Raw genomic sequence first — 20,371 nt, forward strand, 5'->3', positions numbered from 1 at the left:
TGCCCAGCGCGGCCGCTGTCGGGGCTTGGCCGCGGGGCTGTGCGGGCGGGGCGTCCCGTGTGCCCTGCAGGAGCCTGGGCCGGGGGCTGGTCCGCAGCGGGGGCGGCGTGTGCGGATCCTCGGAACGCTGGGAGCTGCCCTTGGTTTCAAAGCAGCCTTGCCGGAGCACGGTTACCTGTTGTCAGTGCTCTGTGGTACCGAAGTGCTTATTTCGAATAAACGTTTTCAGTTGGGTTGAAGAGAAGCTGCTGAACTGTCTACTGTGATTAAGCTACAAAAGATGTACCCATCATTAACCAATTGACATGATAAGCGCTTTCTGACCACCTGCAAAACGAGGGGATATTTTTCAAGTTTTAGATCCTTCTGCACGAGGGAGACAGGAGATTGAGTAACACCTTGTTTAGAAGCAGAGTGCTTAGTTTATATTTAACTAATAATTAATGGATGTAAGTAAGAAACTAAACAATTGTAACTAACATCACCAATTATTTCTTAGTATAGATGTATTGTACGTCACAATTTTCAAAAATATTAGTGTATATGTAATAATTATGTGAATATAAGCAACACAGGAGCATCCAGTCTTTGGAGCACGCATGGAGAATGATCCCCAGTGTTCCACAGCACTGATAAAATAAAGAATGGTACTTAACAGTATAATTCACTCTGCTGTTAAGTTTATTTCTTCGTTTCAGTTGGCGAGCCAGCCAGGAGACCCCACTCTGCCCGGCTGCAGGGCCCGTTGAGTCAAGGATTCTCTTGGGTACCTCTGGAGATTTCTCTGCAGAGACTCCTCCTCTCAACTGGATCGCTGCGGGGACAGACAAGGACCCCGGTAAGACGGCATTCTTTTCAAAAAAAAAGAAAAGGTGGGACCGATAGGTTGTGAACTATCCATAAGTCATATGCAGGATAGCGTATGCCAGGTTGCTAGCACATTAAAGGTATACTCTAGGTGCTGTGGAGTGGTTTGTGTGGAAAACTTACTTTGCTGTTGAGTTTATTTCTTGGTTTCAGGGTTTTGGCTGATTGGTTTCCTGTGTGCTTCCCTTATGTCTCCTCTTTGTGAATTATATAAATCCAAAGAATAACCACTGTGTTACTCTGGGAGTGCGTGATCCTGAATGTTTTGCTCATTACTTTCTGTGTTTCTCCAGAGCCATGGAGGACTTGGAAAATAATACCACTGTCTTCTCCACCCTGAGATCCCTCAACAACTTCATTTCACAGCGCATGGAGGGGGTGTCTGGGCTGGCCACACCGGGATCGTCTCAAAGCTCCTTGCAGATTCAGTACCAGCAGAGGGTGCAGGTGAGGTGTCCTCAGCTTGGCGATGCCCGCAGCATCACTTCACTGTGCTTGAAGACTCCTTTTGATTCCAGGAATCAGGATTGATTTAATTAAGATCTGACCATTCTTTCTAAAATTGATATTCATGCAAGCTCGATAATGGAAGCTTGCTTTTGGTGAACATTCTACAATCTTTAAATTTGTTTAAAGGGTCAGACATATTTATTTGTTTTGTAGAAATCTAAGAAATGTCCTTTGAATTTCTTCTCTGCTTGTTATATCAGTATAGCACCTCAGGAAATTAAATTGCAAGTGGTTTTCATATTGCTGAACAAAGGAGCTTTATATCTATCAATATTTTTTTAGTAAGTCATTTTTTACCTTTTTTTTATCACAATCTTCCTCAAAGTTTCTTTGCCTGGACACATACAGGAGACTTGCATTGTGCTGTGGCGTTGGTGTGCTAACCACTTGTGCTTGCTTTTCTGCTTCTGTTCGTATTCACATGTGTGGGGATTTTTTAATGTTGTTTTTTCTTTATTTTTTCACTTTTTCCTTTAAGCTGCCTTGTGCTCATAAAGCATGGAGTAAGTTGACAACTTGGATCATAAGGACTGTTTATTAGGCTGGGATGAAGTTTCAGTATTCTGTATCTTAATATAATTTCTATTTTGGTCTCTAAGTGTAAAAGAAACTTGTTTTCCTTTTAATGTAAATCCACTTTGCATTTGGAATGTTGACAGAAATGGATGGGTTTCTGTCTGTGGTATATCTCTGGTTACAGGGATGGTTAGAGGAGGCTCTTTCTGGTTAGGGAGTCTTCATTAGCTATAAGTTCGATGTACATTACTTAGATATGAGGTATACTAATAATATTGTCTGTGGTCTAAGGTAACTTGAATGAAAAAATGAAGTGTAACGTTGTAGCAGGTTGTAGAAAAGTTGTTTTGCTCAGTAGTTGAATTTAATGGGGAGCATGATCTCTGCTTCTTGGTTAGCTGCTGTTACTTTTATGAGGCCTGGGGACTTCATCATTAACTTGCGGCTAGTGGGAGAAATACCACAAACATGGTGATAGTTCCCTTGTAATTTGTAAATGGCTTGCAAGTATCATCCAAAGAGTACAGGGTGGGATAAAACGATGTTATTGCAGTGCTGTTAATGGTGTTTAACGTTCCTTTTCACACATGAACCGGCCAGTTGGAGGAACAAGCTGGGCAGATCCACTCCAAATCCCAGCTCCTGCAGGTGGAACGAGAGAAGATGCAGATGGAGCTGAGCCACAAACGAGCTCGCATTGAGCTAGAGAAGGCAGCTACTACCAATGCCAGAAACTATGAGGTAAGTGTGACGGTTGCAGATGGGTCGATGTCATAGGCCTAGTCACAACACTTGTAGTGCAGCTGCGCTGGTGTTTTGGTTTGGATCAGGGATGTGCTCTTGACTTCCCACATGCTGTGCTTTGATTTGCAGTTGTGTGTCCAGAATGTATATGGTCAGTTTTTTTTGGGTGAAGCTAAACTGGAAGATGCAGTCCAGGAGCAAGCTGAGCGTTCTCCAGCTGCTAATGGACACTGTCTTCAGGGCCAGACTCCAGCAAATCGGTAGTAGATGCTCCCGCTGTGCATTTACTGCATTTGCACCGACTGTAGGTGTGGTGGAGGTGTGGGTGGCAAGTTCCCAGCACCAGCTGTTTCGCTCTATGGATCCCCTTGCTGTGCATTGCACTGACTTGCTAATGTACACAAGTGTGCGAACCTCAAAGCCTTGCTGACAAACTGATGATCTGATTACTGGATTCTGTTATTTTAGCACTGAAGTTGTCATGGGTAGCATTAACAAAAGGGATTTGTTATTTGTTTCTCCCAGAAGTATTTAAGTGTTTTTACTCCTGGATGAATTTAAACTTCTGCTGGTGCAATTGCAAGCACTTAGTCTGTGTGACTGTAATTAATTGGAATGGCAGCAGTGCCAACCCTGCGCTGTCACACAAGAGAGCTTGCACTGATAAAACAGTGAGCCTTACTCAGGGGCTAATATCTTTTATTGGTTTCTGGTTTTATGCCCGCATATGTTTGCTTAACTGCGTTACTGAAATAAGTAGTAGATCTGTGGGTTTTGTGCAATAATAAAGGTCTCATATGTGACTGATTATTTAAAAAGAAATCTTTAAAAAATAGTAAGCGTGTTTTGTATTGTACAAGGGTGCTTGGTGATGGATTTAGCGTGTTGTTATGAAATAGTGAGTCAGTGACTAAATTCTTCGTTCATGTGAAGTCAGGTGGTGTGGGATTAAGCCAGGAGGAGTACAAACTGGAATGTAGCTGAGTCAGTCACAGAAACCCTTGAAATACTGGTACATAAAAAGGGAGCAGCACTAATCCAGTACTGTAGTAATTACCCTGCTCAGATTCTGTGGTTTTATTTTGAGTCATGTGGATAAAGGTTTTAGGAACCTCACATCGCTTTGCATAATCCTTGCTTACTATGTAAATCCGTGTCTCGATTTGCTTTGATTAGCAAAGCAATTTACTACACCTTTTTTCAATAAATGTTAATCAATTTGTGCTAGGAATAAACTGAAATAGTGTATGAAAGGTTGTCAGAATGCAAAAATATTTATTGTATTCATTGATCATACGGTGCATTTAAACCCCGTTTCTTTTCTATTAAATAGCCTTATACAATTTTCAGAAGTTGCAGAGGGAAGTTTTTCTTATTAACCCAATTATTGAGATCTGGGTTTCTGGAAGTTTGTTTGCTATGTATGGGTCAGCTTTAAATGGGAGCATCAAATGTTTTCATCTTTGATCTGCTGGAGAGTGTGCAGTGGAGTCTGTGCAGCCATGTCTGCATTCTCATATTCATGTGTCAGTCTAAGAGATCTGGAAGACTCTGTCTCTGAATTTTCCAGCTCCGTTGCCCTGGGTAGTTCCTTGACATCGAGTTGCTACCGATAAGATTTTTGCCCTTAGCAAAGGCTAAAGCTGCGATCTGAGTAGCGCCGCTTCGTGATGATGCCTTGGTGACCACAGTAATGAGGAGCGGAGGCAGGAGAAACAAACGTGGCTTCGCCTTTGTGCTACTTTCTTCTTACATCCCTTTGCATTTTCTTTTTCGTTGCAAGCGAGAAGCTGACCGCAACCAGGAGCTGCTCACACGCATCAAGCAATATCAGGAAAGGGAAACAGAAGCTGAAAATAAACTGAAAGAACAAATGGAGATGAACAAATCCTATAAGAAGAGCATGGAGACGATGAGTAAGAAGCTGCAAGAGAAGGAGAGCAAACTAGCTGAAGCTAATGAAGTAAGAACAGTAATTTTTAATCCGTTCATAGCTTCAGGTGACTTTGCAGTTCTTGTCAACAGAAAATGCCCTCTTTGGTTAAAAAAAAAATGTCGGAATAACTGTGTTTGTTATCTAGAAATGAATAAGCCCTGGTGGTGTGCATCTTTTCTGTCAAAATTTATAACTAAATCAAGTCCAGACACAAGTGAGCAGGTCAGAAGATGTTACTGTATTAATTAGCAATGAGAAGACTTTTTTGGACAGGTTGATATGGAGAAGAATTAAAAAAGTGCAAGGCAACATAGAGCATCTAGGTTTAGAAATCAGGTTACACGACACAGTAAAGAAAGGGGAAACGATGCAAGAGATAAGATGGGAGGATGTTCAGGGAAGCAGGAGGAACTGTAGACTGGATGAAACCAAGTTATGTACGAAGTATGTTTTGCCGACGTGTCTTAAATGCCTACATGTTCCATGGTAGAGAGAATGATTGCATAAGACTTTCAGTTCTTTTGAACGAACAGACCGTCTTTTCAACTCTCAGCCTTTTCAGAAATCATTATGTTTAAATTCAGCTAGTTCATTTGTAACTTTTCTGTTTAACTTGGTTTCCTGTGCCAGTTGTGGATCAACAACCACTATGTCCTTCAGCCTTCCTCCTGCCTTGGTGTCGCTGGAAGTGTATCTATGTGATGCAGCAGGTCAACAGTTTCAATGTGATTAAAAACAGGGAGACAGTGATGGCACATGAAACTAAACTCACATATGAAATGCGTGCAGCAGTTCGATTTCTGTGTTAATTTTATTTTCACATCTATCCGTATCAAAATGAGAACCCTATGTGTCCCTCTGTCTAGAAAGCACCCTAAGGATGCAATGTTTTGAGATTTTTTTCTCTTTTTTGGTGTTAAAGGGAGCTGAGTAATGGCTGTTTGAAGCAAATGCTCAAGTTTTTCTTTAGAGTTAAGGCATTTGGAACAAAATTTTACAAACCACTGGCCTCTGCTTTTGAGGGAAGCATAATACTTCAGGTGTTTGGTTGAGAGAAACCCAGACAAAATATATTTGGAATGGCTGTGGGATAATTATTTTTAATATATATATATATCTATACTTGTGTTGTATCATCATCTAGCTTTGAAGATTGATATTTTTCATGCTAGTTTGAGGTCACCCACTTAATAGGGAGTGGAAATGAGAATTTGGGTGACAGATGAAAGCAACTAAATGATTGTCTCTTGCCTTTGTTTTTGCAGTGAGTTTGCAGGTTTGTAAGAGTTTGGGTTGTTTTTAGATTCAGCGTTTGTACTTTTTAGTTGGATATGATTTCTGTCTATCACCATCCATAATGTCCAGCTTGGAGACTCATAGGCTTGTGTGTTTATTCTTTCTTTCCATTAATTCAGACAATCACAATATTAAAAGGGAAAATATCAGAGCTGCAATGGAATATAATGAATCAAGAGATGCAGATGACAAGCCAAGACTCTCAGAAGCAGGAGCTGATGGAACAGCTGGATGTTCAACAGAAGTAAGCAGGGGATGAATGACTGTAGGGAGAAAAAGGCAAACAGAACTTCAGTCTTCTGCAGCTGTTGTCACTCAGGAAACTTTAAACAGCGTTTGATTTCTGCTCTTCAAAGGGGTTCTTTGATCTGGATGTGCAGGTTATAACCGTTGTTTGAAACTAGCTCTGAGGTGCAATTTAATTGTACCTTGAGAAAAAAAATGCTTGAGTTTGAAATCTCAGCGATGTCTCATGTTTGTGGTGGAGAGTTAACAGAAGGCATGTGGGTGGGAAAGGCTTATCTGAACTTTATAGATGGAACAGAACAAAAAAAATCAAGCCATAAATTATAGTTGAGGGGTAGTTGAAAGATATGGTGGTGTTTTTCCTTGCTTACTAAGTTCAGCTTTTGCAAAGGTGCTGATTATTTGCTGTGAGTGTGTATTTGTTGGTTTCAGAGTGAAAGTCACTTGATTTTTGGGTATTTCTTAAGATATATCTTTTAATTAAAATGAGTACTTTTGTCTCTGAGTTAGAGGGGATGGTATGAGTGTGAAACTCAGAGACAATTTTCTATAACAGTACCATATACCTTGTTAGTGGTGTTTGAAAATGTTTGTCAGAGATGCTTCTGCATGTGGGTTTTTTCTTGTATGTGATTCCTGAGTGCTAAATGTCGTTTGTGTCTACATCTGACAGAAAATGGCAAGAGGCTAGTCAGCAAATCCAGACGTTGCAAGCAGGCCAGTCCCTCCTGGCAGAATATGAACAAAAGATTAAGGTAAGAAACTCTGTGGCTTGTATAAAGCTTTAGTGTCTAATTTCTTCCATGGAAGAACAGAACTGTTTTCTTTTGAAAATGACTGTTGCAGAAATAAAAGGTCTGTTTGTCATATAAGAATCTGATCTGGTGGCCAGCAAGAGCTGAAGTTGGCTAAATTCAGTTGGATGGACCAGGCTACTACAATTGGCTTTAAACATGACATTTTACCTTTGTTGTATAAACTGATTGGAGAAACAATCCACCCACACTTTCTCTGTAGAGAAGTGATTTGTATCTTTACACAGAGCTCTGGAGGAATTCTGCATTTGATCCTGTGCCAGAGCCCAGTCCATCAGCCTTCTAGAGCAATCTTTTTTCCGAATGGTGGAGGATGAACCTAGCAGCTGGGGTTGCTTTTTTGCTTCCCCGAATATCCTTCCTCTGGAGTTGGGTTTAGCTCTTGTAACAAGTGCAAGTGCTTGCAAAACTTTTGAAACCACACTGACTTAGATGTGAGTATAATAGAGATGCTTTCTGTCCTTTCAAACATGTAGGTTGGTAGGAGTATATATTTTTCACTGTCATATCATCCCAGCTGAGGTAAATGTGGAGGGTTACTTTGGTCTGGGCAGATGCTGCTGGTGGCAGTGCCTGTGGTTGGTGTCAAGTAAAGCTCCACTGAGAGACAACCTGATTGCCGGTTCTGTGACTGCGAGAAGAGACTTCCTCCGGCAGTCAGAGCCAGAAAGGAAAGCCTGGGAAACAAGATATCAGACTGCAATACAGCTCTAAATCAGGTTTTTTGGTTTTCTTTTAGGAAATTGCAACATCTACTATAATGCTAAAATACACAGTTGTGTTTCTTTTCATTCCAACTTCTTGCTGACCGTCCAAGTACTCCTCTCTACACTTCATTGACAGAGGAACAGAGGACAAGAAAAATCACAGATGTGGTTTAGTCAGTAGCAGGTCCTTTTAATCATTAAGAGAGATCTTTTTTTGCTATGAACTTAGGGTGATCAGGTGTGGAGAAGAGGCCAGCCCAGGTGCTATAAGAGAAATGAGTCATCTGTGATCTAAGGAATGGATTGGATCAGATGACCCACCGAGTTCCATTCTGACTTAATTCAAGTCATTGATTCGACTTTAAAAAGTAAGATGGAGAAGTAGCTCTTATGAGTTCCATGTTAATCATTGGTGTCCTCTTGTCATCCTGTGTTTTCCAGGACCTGGAGCAGAAGCTCTCCCAGCAGGAACATGATGCTGTAATTGTCAAGAACATGAAAGCAGAATTGGCCCGTTTCCCAAAAATGGAGCGGGAATTGCGCCAGCTCAGGGAGGAAAATGCCTACTTCAGGTGAAAGAACGGTCCGGTTGTTGAGAAGGATTATCTTCTCTTCTTCTGTACCTGCTGTAATTGCACTATAGGTACTTTCAAAGCCCTCTATTGGGCTTCCATATGGAAAACCTTAGAAGGAAGTTTAAATGTGTCATATACATACTGCATATGAATCGAGCAGTGTTGTGATGGTTACTAGGTGAAAGGATATGACAAGATGTGGGTAAATCTTCCTGAGCACAGTGAGTGCGAATTGATTGTTCTGGATGCTAATGCCTACTTGTTAGAACAAAATGCAGTTATTAAAGACAGTGATGAACTCTATACAGGTTTGGGAAAGAAATCCTTGTAGAGAGAAGAGACGGCTGAGCATTTCTCTAATAACTGTTTCTGCTTAGTTATTGTTACCGCTATTTTAAAGGCTTGTTGTTCCAGCATGACGTTTGGAAAGTCTTCTGTTTAGATTTCTAAAGAATTCTATGATAGCCCTTGGCAGAACAGACTTTCTGGGTATCTGAAGTGGCAATTAGTTTGGAAAATTAAACTCCTGTGTACTATGAAATAGCTTACCGTAAATATTTTTTTTAGAGTAAACTTAATTTCCATATTTTGGTGCTTTTTTTTTTTTTTTTTAAAGCGTAAATTACTTGAGTGATCTTGCCAGCTTTTTCTTATTCTAAAATTCAATCTGCCTTGGTTTTGTTCTTGTTAGTGTTTCATTATAATTTTAAATTATGTATCTTGTAATCTTTTCTCATGCTTGTTTTTGTATGCAGAAACACATATCAAGAGATTAGAGGTCATTCTTTTGAAACAGTTTTATCTCCCCCTTACACATGTCTATTAAAGTCGAGCCAAGCAGTGTCAGTGCTCTCAGGTGTCACAGAGCGCTCAGGACGCCCGAGCGTCCACCGCTTGCTGTGTTCCAGCCCTGCGCTCAGCCTGGCTGAAGAGCGGAGTTGGGAGTCTCGCCACCCCTCCTGCTGTTTTGCCGATCAGTAAAACAAATATGAAACATTACGTTGTTTGGACATCATTAGGACAGCGCTTAGTTGAAAAAAATCAGTTCAATAAGGCTGCATTTTAACTTTTTAAATTTGTTTTTGTAAAGTAACTTTGCAGTGAAGGTTGTAGAAGTGAGTCAGTTGAATGTCATAGTGTCTGTTCAACGTCGTATGATTCTCTTGTAAATCCATGTGTGTGTGAAAGTTTGTGAGAGTGAATTGAGTTGCGTGGCTCTTCCATCACTGTCTCTCCTTTCACCATAGGGAAATGAAAGAAAACAACGGGTTGCTTAAAGAGGAGGTAGAAGGTCTGCAAAGAAAACTGGAACGCTATGAGAAAGTGCAAGCACAGCTAGTGACTGTTGAATTGGAAAATGAGGTGAGCTGCTGGAAGTATTTGGTGGATGAGCAGAACAGGGGGTTTCCTTTGCTACCTGTCCTGTCTTTTAGGCTCTTCTATATTGTGTTAATTGAGATATGATACCTATTTTAATTAACTGGTTTGATCTAGGCATTTCTAAACTTTAATGTCACCATGAAGGAAGCTATGGCAATGAAGGTGAAAAAGACAGCATGGTGTCTGCTGTTCAGCTGGAGATTTTGTCTAAATGACAGTCTCATCATAGTGTCTTTTCTGGCCTTGCTGTCTGTCTTTTAACTTTCTTTTGCTGGAAATGCCTTTTTTGGCATTAAGCTCTGCCTCGACATGGTGTTGCCACATGGCGTGGTAAAGACCTTGATACACTTGGGTTGCTCCCAGCTCTAGCAGGGCCAGAATGTGATCTCAAACAAATAAAATTGTCTTGCTTCCATCCTGATGTGTATCAGGCATACAGTGAGTTGTCAAGAGATTCACCTAAACATGTAAACTTGTTGATCTGTCGAACTCTGCTGGTGTGTGATCAGGTTTAGGTAATACTGTCTTGGTATTGACTGAAAGTGAAAAGCTATAGGAGGAACTGGAAGAGGAGAAACGGGCACTTTGGCAGCCTCAGAACCGGTGTTGAGGATGCAGCTTTTCTTCTCTACTGCTGAGAATCTGGTCTGCCGAGGTCTGGCACAGTGATGGTCGCTCACAGGGTTAGATAATCGATAGTGCTGAAGTGTAGCACGAGCTCTGTGTGTCACAGAGCTGCGGTGACAGGGCTGGAGAAGGACAACCCAAGAAGTGCTAGATAGGAAGACAGTGGAATACATAGGAGGAAAAGGAAAGATGCTGAGTTTGAATGGAGAATCATGAGAAAACGGTGTGGAAAATGAGCTGTTAGAACGCTTGTCTGTGTGTCTAACTCTTCTTTTGGTCTCTACTGTAGAAACTTCTGGGGAAATTAAAAAGCTGGGAGAAACTGGACCAGAGCACTGGCTTGAATATCAGGTATGTGCTCACAGCTCTGGAGGGAGGTAAAACTTCAGTCACTTTCCTCTTAATTGTCTCCTCTCTGAAGTGTGGTGGTCATGTATTCTTGTTATTTCTTCTTCATGTGAAAGCTCCTCCAGTACCTTTTATTATATATGAGAGCTGTAAGGTACACATTCTTACAAAGTATCTTTGGGAACTAAGAAATGTTTTTCACCAACTCAGTTTGACCAATGTGTCTGAGGCCAAGGTTCAAAATGGAGCTCTTTGAACTCGTATAGCTACATTCATGTTTAGTTAGAGATCCTGCTAGCTTAACAAGTGACCTTTTCAGAACTTTAGGATATGTCCAGAGAAGAAAAAATGTATGTTACTTCTAAAAATGGTGGTAAATGTGATTTCTTTGAAATCTGGATATCAAAATAAACTGCCAGATCATGTTATTGTGACTTTTCTTCCCTAAAGCAGCTGAAGAACAGTTGTTAGTTTAGTTATTTTATCTACCAAGAGAAATGGAATAAACTTTATTTCTTATAAAAGGGGGAAAACATACCCCCTCAGATTTGTGGCACTGGCTGCTCTCCTCGTGTACTGTTACTTAACTCTTTCTGACATCTGGAGCACTGAACAGATTTTTTTTTAAGGTCTCTGAGATGTATGTGGTAAAAATCAGGGCTGGAAATGGTGCATCTGATGGTCATTTTCTTCCACTGCAGAAGGTTTTCTGTGTAGCTGTGAGGCGTTGCTTTATTTCCTCTGAATATTTACGTTGTTGTTACCCCAGAAGCAGAGATGCTGTCTTGGTATGAGCATTGTAGTACAGTTCACCTTGCATATTGGATCCAGGCCGGAGCTGCAACGTGAACTGCAGAACATAATTTTGCCAATTGTTTCTTTGTTCCTTTCCTTACACACGCCCAGCAGCACAGCTCTGTGCACGCTGCTGCCGTTGTTTGGAAGTCGGAGTGTTTGGATATTCCCGTGTGGTTTGGGTGCATTACTGCTTCATGGGAAAAATACTTGTGTTCAACCTGGGAAAGCCTCTTCGTTTTCTCAGTGTTTTGTGTTTAATGAGGATAATGAACATTTCCAGAGGCACGCTAGTAGGCAGCATGCTTGAGATTCTCTGCTTTATCTGCCGAGGATACATACATTTAGATGAAAGTTACAATTGTGCTAAATCTCCTATGGCAAGGAATGGACAGAAATAGTATGAATCCTTTTCACAAAACCTGTTCTATCAGATGCGGAGCAGAAGCTTTTCACTTACCTCAAGCTGTTAAAGGTTTAATGAGGTAATTTCACAGTGGGAGAGAAATGGAACCAAGTGATTCTGCCCGTTGAAGTCTAATAACTCCTTCATTTAAAATCAGAATATGTGCTGTAAAGTGTTAGGGTTTTGATTGGGCCATATTGTTTAGTGCTATTAATGGCGTCTTCTCATACAGAAAAGCGAATTGCTCTTGAGAAAAATCATCTTTTGCATGCAATTGTAGCAGGTCGAACGGGATGATTCCCCCTCCCTTTTTCTCCTCATTGCTCAGACTTCTTACAGCATGAATTTACGTTCATTTTTGGTCAGGAATGTGAAGATGATGAGAGGTCCTTGTCCTAGGCAGGTTCCTGGGGAACGCTGTTGGTGGAAGTTTGAGAAGAGTTAATTGCTTATCTCACAGTAGAAGAAAACAGGAACGGCTTGGATGGTTGTCCCAAAGAGCCAGAGCAACATGCTAATTGCTAATAACTAGATAAGCAAGGAAAAAGGGAATGAATTAGGATTTCTCATCTTTTCTTATCACATTCTTGGTTGGTACAGAGAATATAAGGGAAGCGCATACAGCGGGTGGTGTTTTAGGAGAGGATGGTTTTTCATTTCCTCCAGCGCTTCCATGGGGCTTGTTCTGTGTCTGCTCTCGGTGGTTTCTGTTCACTGATTGCCTGGTCCCAGCAGGCACTTTGTCAGATTGGCTCACGATCAGACCTACGAGTGTAATTTCGAGTATAATTTTATGTAATAACACTTGGAAAGGAGGTGCAGCTTTCAGGAGTGCAGCGGTAATCCTGCTGTTTTTGTACTGGTCTCTTTTTGGTAACGCTAAGTGTTGATAATGCTTCACCTTTTGGGGGGAAACAAGTTCATTAACAGTTTATTCAAAGGCTAATCTTGTGTTTGCTGGTTCTGGATTCTACTTGTAAGCTCCTGGGTTTTCCTCTTGTTCTCAAACTACGGAAACAAAGGCAGCTTTAGCTCTAGAGCGTGTTGGTGTGTTCGTGTTGCTGTTGTGCAGTATTCTTTCCTGAATCTGCCTTTGGTATTGTGCCTGCCCTATAGAAATGGTATATAATGTGCTCATAAGCTGCACTGTACCCAGATGATACAGTAATACACACCATAGTTATGTGTGGTTCATATATGCATGTTATGAATCTACGTAATCTTTTTTGTGTTCAATTATATGTCCTTTCAATGTCTCGATCTTCTTGCTGCCTACTTTCTCATATCATTGGCTCTGACTTTTGTCTTGGGTGTAATTTTGTCTTGTAGTTATTTTTGTATGTTATTATGCTGCCAGGGATTTTCATACATTTGTGCTGCAGGTTTTGGTTTCAACAGTAAAAAGAAAAACCACTTGATTTTTGAAATGCTTGTTTTGAGAGTAGAAAATCTTATTTATTTTGGAGTTTACCCTCTTTGAGAAGTATATTAATGTAGGACTGTTGTAGCACTTTGAGAAAACAAGTGTCTTGTACTCCGTCTCTGCAGGATGTGCTGATGTAGTTTGTATTTCTTCACAATACACTATTTGTGTTAATGAGTTGTTTACCATCTTCACTGAAGAGCCACATTCATCACGACAGACTTAGTTGTTTTTTCAGAGTTAGACTATTAGCTTAGAGATATTTTCGAGGTGGTTTCTTGTCTGCCATTAAACAACGTGTATTTTAATGGAAAACTCTCTGTGGAAGGTTGTGTGGGAGAGGTGGATGGTTTCTGTGGGTGACAATGTGCAAAACCATCCACGAGATGGCATCCGGCCTCCTGCTGCGGGAGAGCGCGGGGCTGCTGCTGCAGCCTGCCCAGCTCAGCTGGGCTCATAGCAACTGTTCCTTGTTGCTATTAAACCTTTTAAAACCCGTTAAATGTTACATGTGTGCAATCACTTTCTCCTTGTCCAGTACTTCGGGTGGTAACTTGATAAGAAAAAGATTTGTGCATATTTCTCTAACGGCATACAGAGTAAAGTGTTTTTCCAACCAGCACTGTATACTTCACATTTACATCGCACATTCTTCATTTTGTCTTGTTTCATAGGAATTCTTCAAAGCCTGTTGGGGTTTTCTTTATGTCCTCCTAGCCCAAGCCTTAGAATTGCATCCATGAGAGCAGCATCCTTATTGTTCTGACTTGCCCTTCTGCAGCACGTAGAAGATGCCCAAATGAAAAACGAGGGTTCACGTTCTGTGTGCTTTAAATCTAAATCAAGCTTTTTTTAATGCTGCGTGTCTACGTTTGGCTGGTGGCGCCTTTGTCCTCTAATGAATTAGTCAGGTCATTTTTGCTGAGCATAAACAGATGCACCCCGGAGTACTGAATGATGCAAAATGATGTGAATCAGGTATGTTTTAAAGATGAGGCAGTAAGTCAGATGCTGATGGTCCTTGATAGCAGCTGACAAGGGTTAATGTTAAATTTGTCTCTGTATTTATCCATAAGGGTCAGAAGGCTGCAAGGCTTGGAAGGCTGAAGTTTTGCTGAAAAATTATGCAGATTTGTGCGGACAGACAGGTGGACCACGAGCATCAGCTTCCAAGGAGTTTTAGTCCAAGCATTTATTTTAAAGAGAGAATAGATAGTAATGTGTTATTTCATGTGTGTTTGCGTGTCTTTGTTTGATTGGCTTCATTTTGTGTTTTTTGTTTGTTTGTAGTGGGTTTGTGTTTGTTTTTAATTGGATGTACTGACTACATGAAGGTTGTATTTTCACCTGCTGGGGTCTAAGATCTTTATATACACAGCAGAATTATTTTATATCAGTAACAGATTTTTGATGTTAGATTAATCAAGGATTGGGAGGCGATAAAATATATTGATAATGACCCATTTACGTAGGTCTTTAATTTCTTGGAGCACCATTTTCTGTTGCAGATAGTACTGTCAGCTCAGCCTTGGTGTTTGTGTGTAGAAGATAAAGCAACAGGTTTTGTTTGTATTGCTTTTCAGAATCGCTCTCTTCCTTTCCATGCCCATCACAGGAAGCAATGGAGAGATCAGCTGTCCTTTTCTGAAGGGCTGTGGAACACAGTGTGGAAATTAAAGGTGAAGTTGATGTATCAGAAGGAAAGAGCAGTGTGCTTGGACTCTGCTGTGTTGCTCAGAGGCTTCAGTTGCAGTCTTGAGTGTTTCAGAGTCACATCTCATTGTGGTTATGCCGAAGGGCAGGTCTCAGCCCCTGATACCTGCCGCATAAGGCTGAGCCGGGGGGACTCTGAGCTTTAATGAAGCTGAGGTTTGGGGAGTACCTACAGTCGTCCTTCAGCTTGCAAGGGTAAATTTAGTTGGCTTCAGTGATGATATTGCGTTAAGCTGGTGTAGCTGTTTTGCATGCTTGCAGTCCAGGCCTGTACAGAGAAGTGCAGATTTGACAGGATTTCGGGCCAGTGCTTAAGGACCGTTTTCCCTCCGCGCAGCCTGCCAGCTGCAGACGGCAGACACTGATCTGCTGACCTGTCGCCTGGAGCCAAAGACGTGAACCTGTTAATGCTGACCTGGTTTTCTTTCGGAAACATCTGCAGGCTGGCTGGCTGACAGATCTTGGGGACTGGCTTCCTGCAGTGTCTGAGCCCAATTAAGAAGAGGAGATAGTGTGAATGTGTATGCATTTCCTCTCTAAGAAAGGGTTTAATTAAGTGGCAAGCATCTCTATTTAGTACAGTGGTTAGCACAGTTGTAATTTGTAATTACACAGGTGCTACGCTCAGTACGGGACGTCCTTCTATGCAGATTCTGCTTTTGGAATTGGGGGGAAGGGAGTAGAAAGGGAGGGAGAAGGGAATCAAATTTCTTGATTCTGCATTTAGTGCTGGATTAGTGCTCTTTTTTTCAATGAATGGAAGAGAAGGGAGAATATTGGAGTTCTCTGCGTTCCTTTTTGAATCTTGATTAACTATGCTTAGCTACTCTGCACTCTCTTCCATCCAAGGCATTGAATATCTTTGCGGTAGTGAATGAAGCTCATAATCTTCTCCTTTCTCACAAGGTAGTAATTTACCTTTCTCTGAATGTCCATTATGAATAAGTGGTTACTGGTTTAAAAAAGAATCTGTTGACAGCTATACAAAGCAGTGCATGTTGAAATAATTTCGATTGCTCATATGCATTTCTCGATACTTAATTAACTGCAGCCAATCAAGACAACACTGGGGGTTACTGTTGCTAGTTCCAGTAGTGCCATAATTCTGGCATGATCGCTCCATAGCGAAGCAAGTATTTTTATTGGGATAGCCTATTGTAGCCCACTCAGCTTTTGTCACCAAGCAAGAAATGGATCCAATTAGAAGTGTTTGATGCTGTCCATAGCTGTGCCACCGACCTGAACTTGAGTGCTAATTTCTGAATGGTTTGTGGAGGTTTGGGTTGGCTAGTGGTAGCCCCTGCTTTAGAGCTAAGTCCCTAACTGGAGTAGAAAGTTAGAATTAGCATAGTATGAGAATATTGAACCTTCCTTTTGTACATTTAAGTGTTCTGTAAAGAATCGTAATTTATGATCTGTGAACGTACTGACAGTTGCATGAATGCTGCTGACAAGGTTCCCAGTGGAAAACAAGCTGTCTTGTCGCAGTGGGGATTCCCAGGGCACCAGAAAGGGCGATAAACACTACACAGGGGGAAACACTAATTAAAAAACCCAGACACCCCAAACAAGCAAAAAACAAACCAACCCCAACAAAAGAAAAGAGAAAAAGAAGCGATGCTTACTAGAACAACTTCTCTGGTTCTGAGGTCTCCCCTTGCCACACACAAGGATTATCTGCTCTTGTCCTGAACAGGCACAGCACTACGTTTTACAGTGATAGTTTGCAGCCTGGTGTCAAATCTGTGCTTTAGCCAGTTTAATCTTCTGTCATTCTCATGATATTGATCCACTTAATATGGCAACCATCTGCACCTCTTTTCACAGATTTCTTAAAATACCATAGGTCTATTCCTGCCAGTATTTCACTGAAATGCTGGGCAAAGCTTCGTGCCATAGAATTTTCCTATCAGATATTAATTTTCTCCAAAAATGCTGTACTTTTCTCTCATGTTCAAAAATACTAGTCTTCTTTCTGCTTTGCCTTTAATGCTTTTATTTCCATTTGAATAGATCAGAGTAATAAGTCTTGAGGCTGAAGGAAAGGCAGGAATAGTGTAAAACATAATGGCTGAGCACCTGACGGCGAGGCAGGCTGAGGCTGTGATGTAGAATCAGGAAATCAGAGTCAGAAGTAAGCAAGTTCACATCAAAAATACGGCTGTCCTCGCTTTGCATTTCAAAGCTCTGGGAACAGTTACAGCAACTGCCTTTCCAGGATCACAGCTCTGGCGTTCTGGAGATGGAGGAGACTATTGAACAACAGCTTAGCACACTAGCTGTCATCTTTGTTGAAGAATAATTTGAGGAACTTCGGTAGTTCGCCTACAAGAACTGCATGGAGAATAATGGAATCAAAGAAAAGACGGTCAGCATACTAGGGCAATAAGAACTTTATTTTGGAAGTGAAGATGCCAGTGGAACCTTTTTTTTAAATGGAAAATATCACTTGTTTTTCTGTTGACACTCTTTATCAGAATATAGAGCATTGTCCTGGCTTGAACATAGGGTGCATTTCCCAAACCAGTAAATGCTGTTTTTCCACTAGGAGCAGGAATGGTTTTAGAAACGTGTGCGTGTGGTATCTTCTGCGCAGCAGGTGATTTGTTTGCTGGGGGAACTCCCCAGCCAGACGCTTCGTTTTGTGTTGCTTCCATATTTCTTGCAAGTAGTGTTTGAGATGCTGCTGAAAAACGGTCGGATAAAAGCAGCTTGCTTTCCTCCAGCGTGTAGTGACCCGTGTTACGTGTAAATGGGTTGAACTTAGGTGCTCACTCTGCTGTGAAGGAGAAGCTTTCAAAAATACCAACACTTTTATAAAGAGCCACTTTCCTTACGTTAAGCAATCCAGTTTGCCTTAAAGTGAAATTATCATTTAAATAGCAGAGACTAATCAGCAAGGGGCTGGTTTGCTACTGTCAGAGAGCTCAGATGCTCCTGCTTGATTTTTATTCAGCCTCTCATTTGGTCATTTCCACAAATCCAATAACCATGATAATGTTTAGCTCACTTTTAATTTTACCTTTCCATTTCCATTTTAGCATCTTTCAGTATTCCAGTTTTACACTTTCTGCTGTGCCTTCGCTCTCCCCTAGATGTGCGGTGTGCCATACCTCTTTTGTCCCCAATGTTTTATTTTCACAACAAAAACGTAAAAATGAATCCCGTGCACGCTTTTTGAAGATTTTGTTTTGCCGTAGCAATGCTTTTTTCAAAACCCTTCTCAAAACACACAGGCCTTTTCCAAATAGAAGCAACCCGAATTTTCTCATTGAGTGTTCAAACTCTTGTACTGTGCTACTCCCTTGTACTAGTGGGCATGGCCTTTATCTACAGGGCAAGGAATCCACCTCATTGGATCACGGAGGACCAAGGTGCATCCTGTAACAGCCTGCTTTGTCTGGAGAATTGATCATCTTATCAAAGGAAACAGTAGATCTTATTTGTTTGAATTTCCCTGAAACATTTTATCAAGAGAGCCACTTGGGAAAGTATAAACTATGTGGGAGAAGATGGAAATTAATAGAAGAATCGTAGCATGTATAAGGAATTGTTTGAACAGGGATAGATTTAGCATTGTTGAAAGGGAAATGTGAGGATAAGTAGAATTCCTCAGTGGATCTGCTTTATTTAGTATTTCTGTTAATGATTTTGGTGCAAAAATTTGGTGTGTGCTGATAAAACCCGACTGATGATGCCAAGTTCAGAGGATTCATAAATACACAAAAGCTGGATATGCAGAACTGAGTGACCCTAAGGATTAAAGAAGTGGGACAAAAGTCAATGAAACAAAACACAAGGCTCTATGGAACTGGGAGCTGAATACAAGCTGCTGTTGTAAAATGTAGCACATGTGGTGGAAAGGACTGGAAGAAGGGCCGTGGACTTGTTTACAACAGAATGGCTGTTAATTCTCTCACGTAGGACACACCAGGAGAACTTTGGTGGAGGTGGAAGTGTACAAGTGCCTCTGTAGATGGCCTGGGAGATGCTTCTCAGAGTTCTGGTCACCTGTGGAGGAGGATGGTGGGACCTCAATGCAGAAAAGGGCTGTTGGTGGGAGCTTGAGAGCCCCCGAACCAGTGGGGAGTGCAAGGACTGGTTTCTAGCACAGGCTGGCAGGAGATACAATTACTGCCAAGAAATACGCAGATGGAGAAGGAAAGGAGATCAATACCAGTGAGCAAAAGAACCGTCTATACCAAAGACTAGCATTGGAATTCAAATCACTGTAACTCTGCCATGAATACAGCTAGAAGGAGGTTCTAACTTTCAGAAAGTCTACGTTCTAAATGCACCTTCCAGTGGAGTCAAAAGTACACAGATTGCTGCTTCTGAGGTGGAGCTCCACAAGGCTATGGAAGAGATGACTCGAGTTCTTAATAGCAAAGGGCTAGACGGGACCTGATCTAAAAGATCCTTTTCCATCCCACTTTTACGTGAATGCACATCTCCCAGTCTGTGAGCAAGGGAACGGGTCAAGAGCAGGAGTTGTGGAGCGGTATATTTTAGTCTGGAATTGTCGGCATTGTTTGATACCAAGGTTCTGAAAACTGCAGCTGGGAAAGGTGGGGGGTTTAGTGAATAAAAGTAGATTGTGCCCATCTCGCTGTGTACAGAAAACAGCAACTGTGGACAGGGACCCAACGTGCGAGAGCCGCTGACCTTTGTTCATGTTGAGAAATACGCAGTTTGCTGAAAAATGCACTGAACTATTAAGGAGACTTTATCTGCTGGGGTAGATAAGAGTAAAATGTGATTTGTAGCGTCTGAGAGGCTTTTCGGAGTGTATTTGGTGCAGGTTATCTTGATGGTGTTTTGAAAATGATTCACTCCTGGGTTTAGTGCTGGACCTCATCGGTGCGCAGAGCGAGGACTCGTGGTAGCTGGGAAAGTGCTGCTTTCGTTGTTTGTCTCTGGTTTGTCACCAGCGCAGGGGGAAGTTCTGTGCTGGATCAGCCAGGAAAGGTCTAATTTTCAGTTTTAATAAGCTGCCAAGAGTAGCAACATAAAGACGGGGTGGGAGAAAATGGGAAATGCGTGAACATTAAACCGTTTCAATTTTTTAGCATCTTTAAAACGCTCCTGGTTCTGACAAACTGGCGTAAATGCCTTGTGCTATTATTATGTAAGCCTCGTCCTTAAGCCTCTTCTCTATCTTTCCTCCCTTGGGTCCTCTGCCAGTGAATATTTTTGACCCAAGCACGTCTTTACCTGGGCTGTATTGTTTTTCCTCACAAGCTGCTTTATTAAAGGGAATATGCTTGTAAATATACCTTTGTGCATGTGTTGTATGCTTGTAGCAGCAAAACCACTACACAGTTATTTCAAACCTTTCTTAAAGGGCATGGTGAACTTGAAATGTTAGAGAGTTAAAAGATTAATGTGATAAGTGCCTCGAGGTTCTCTTGAACTCGCTGTGATTACGTAAGTGCTGTTTGTTATTTTAAAATAACATACAGCACAG

The 20,371-nt window shown here is 41.4% G+C and overlaps 1 protein-coding gene across 7 annotated transcripts in view; it reads left to right on the forward strand.

Annotated features, from left to right (window-relative positions):
* MAD1L1 (mitotic arrest deficient 1 like 1) overlaps nucleotides 1-20,371 on the forward strand; it is a 349,235-nt gene that overhangs the window by 335 nt on the left and 328,529 nt on the right. For all 7 annotated transcript variants that reach the window (XR_010466404.1, XR_010466405.1, XM_065031475.1 and 4 more), the window contains exons 2-10: nucleotides 699-838; nucleotides 1,161-1,314; nucleotides 2,494-2,634; nucleotides 4,421-4,600; nucleotides 5,989-6,113; nucleotides 6,789-6,870; nucleotides 8,079-8,209; nucleotides 9,460-9,574; nucleotides 10,509-10,570. Coding sequence is in view for 5 of the 7 variants with exons in the window: in XM_065031475.1 (XP_064887547.1) it covers nucleotides 1,165-1,314; nucleotides 2,494-2,634; nucleotides 4,421-4,600; nucleotides 5,989-6,113; nucleotides 6,789-6,870; nucleotides 8,079-8,209; nucleotides 9,460-9,574; nucleotides 10,509-10,570 (986 nt within the window). In the remaining 2 variants the exon portion in view is untranslated. The remainder of the gene's footprint in view (nucleotides 1-698; nucleotides 839-1,160; nucleotides 1,315-2,493; nucleotides 2,635-4,420; nucleotides 4,601-5,988; nucleotides 6,114-6,788; nucleotides 6,871-8,078; nucleotides 8,210-9,459; nucleotides 9,575-10,508; nucleotides 10,571-20,371) is intronic.

Source organism: Columba livia, chromosome 15 (assembly GCF_036013475.1).
Source record: "Columba livia isolate bColLiv1 breed racing homer chromosome 15, bColLiv1.pat.W.v2, whole genome shotgun sequence".
Lineage (NCBI taxonomy): Eukaryota > Metazoa > Chordata > Aves > Columbiformes > Columbidae > Columba > Columba livia.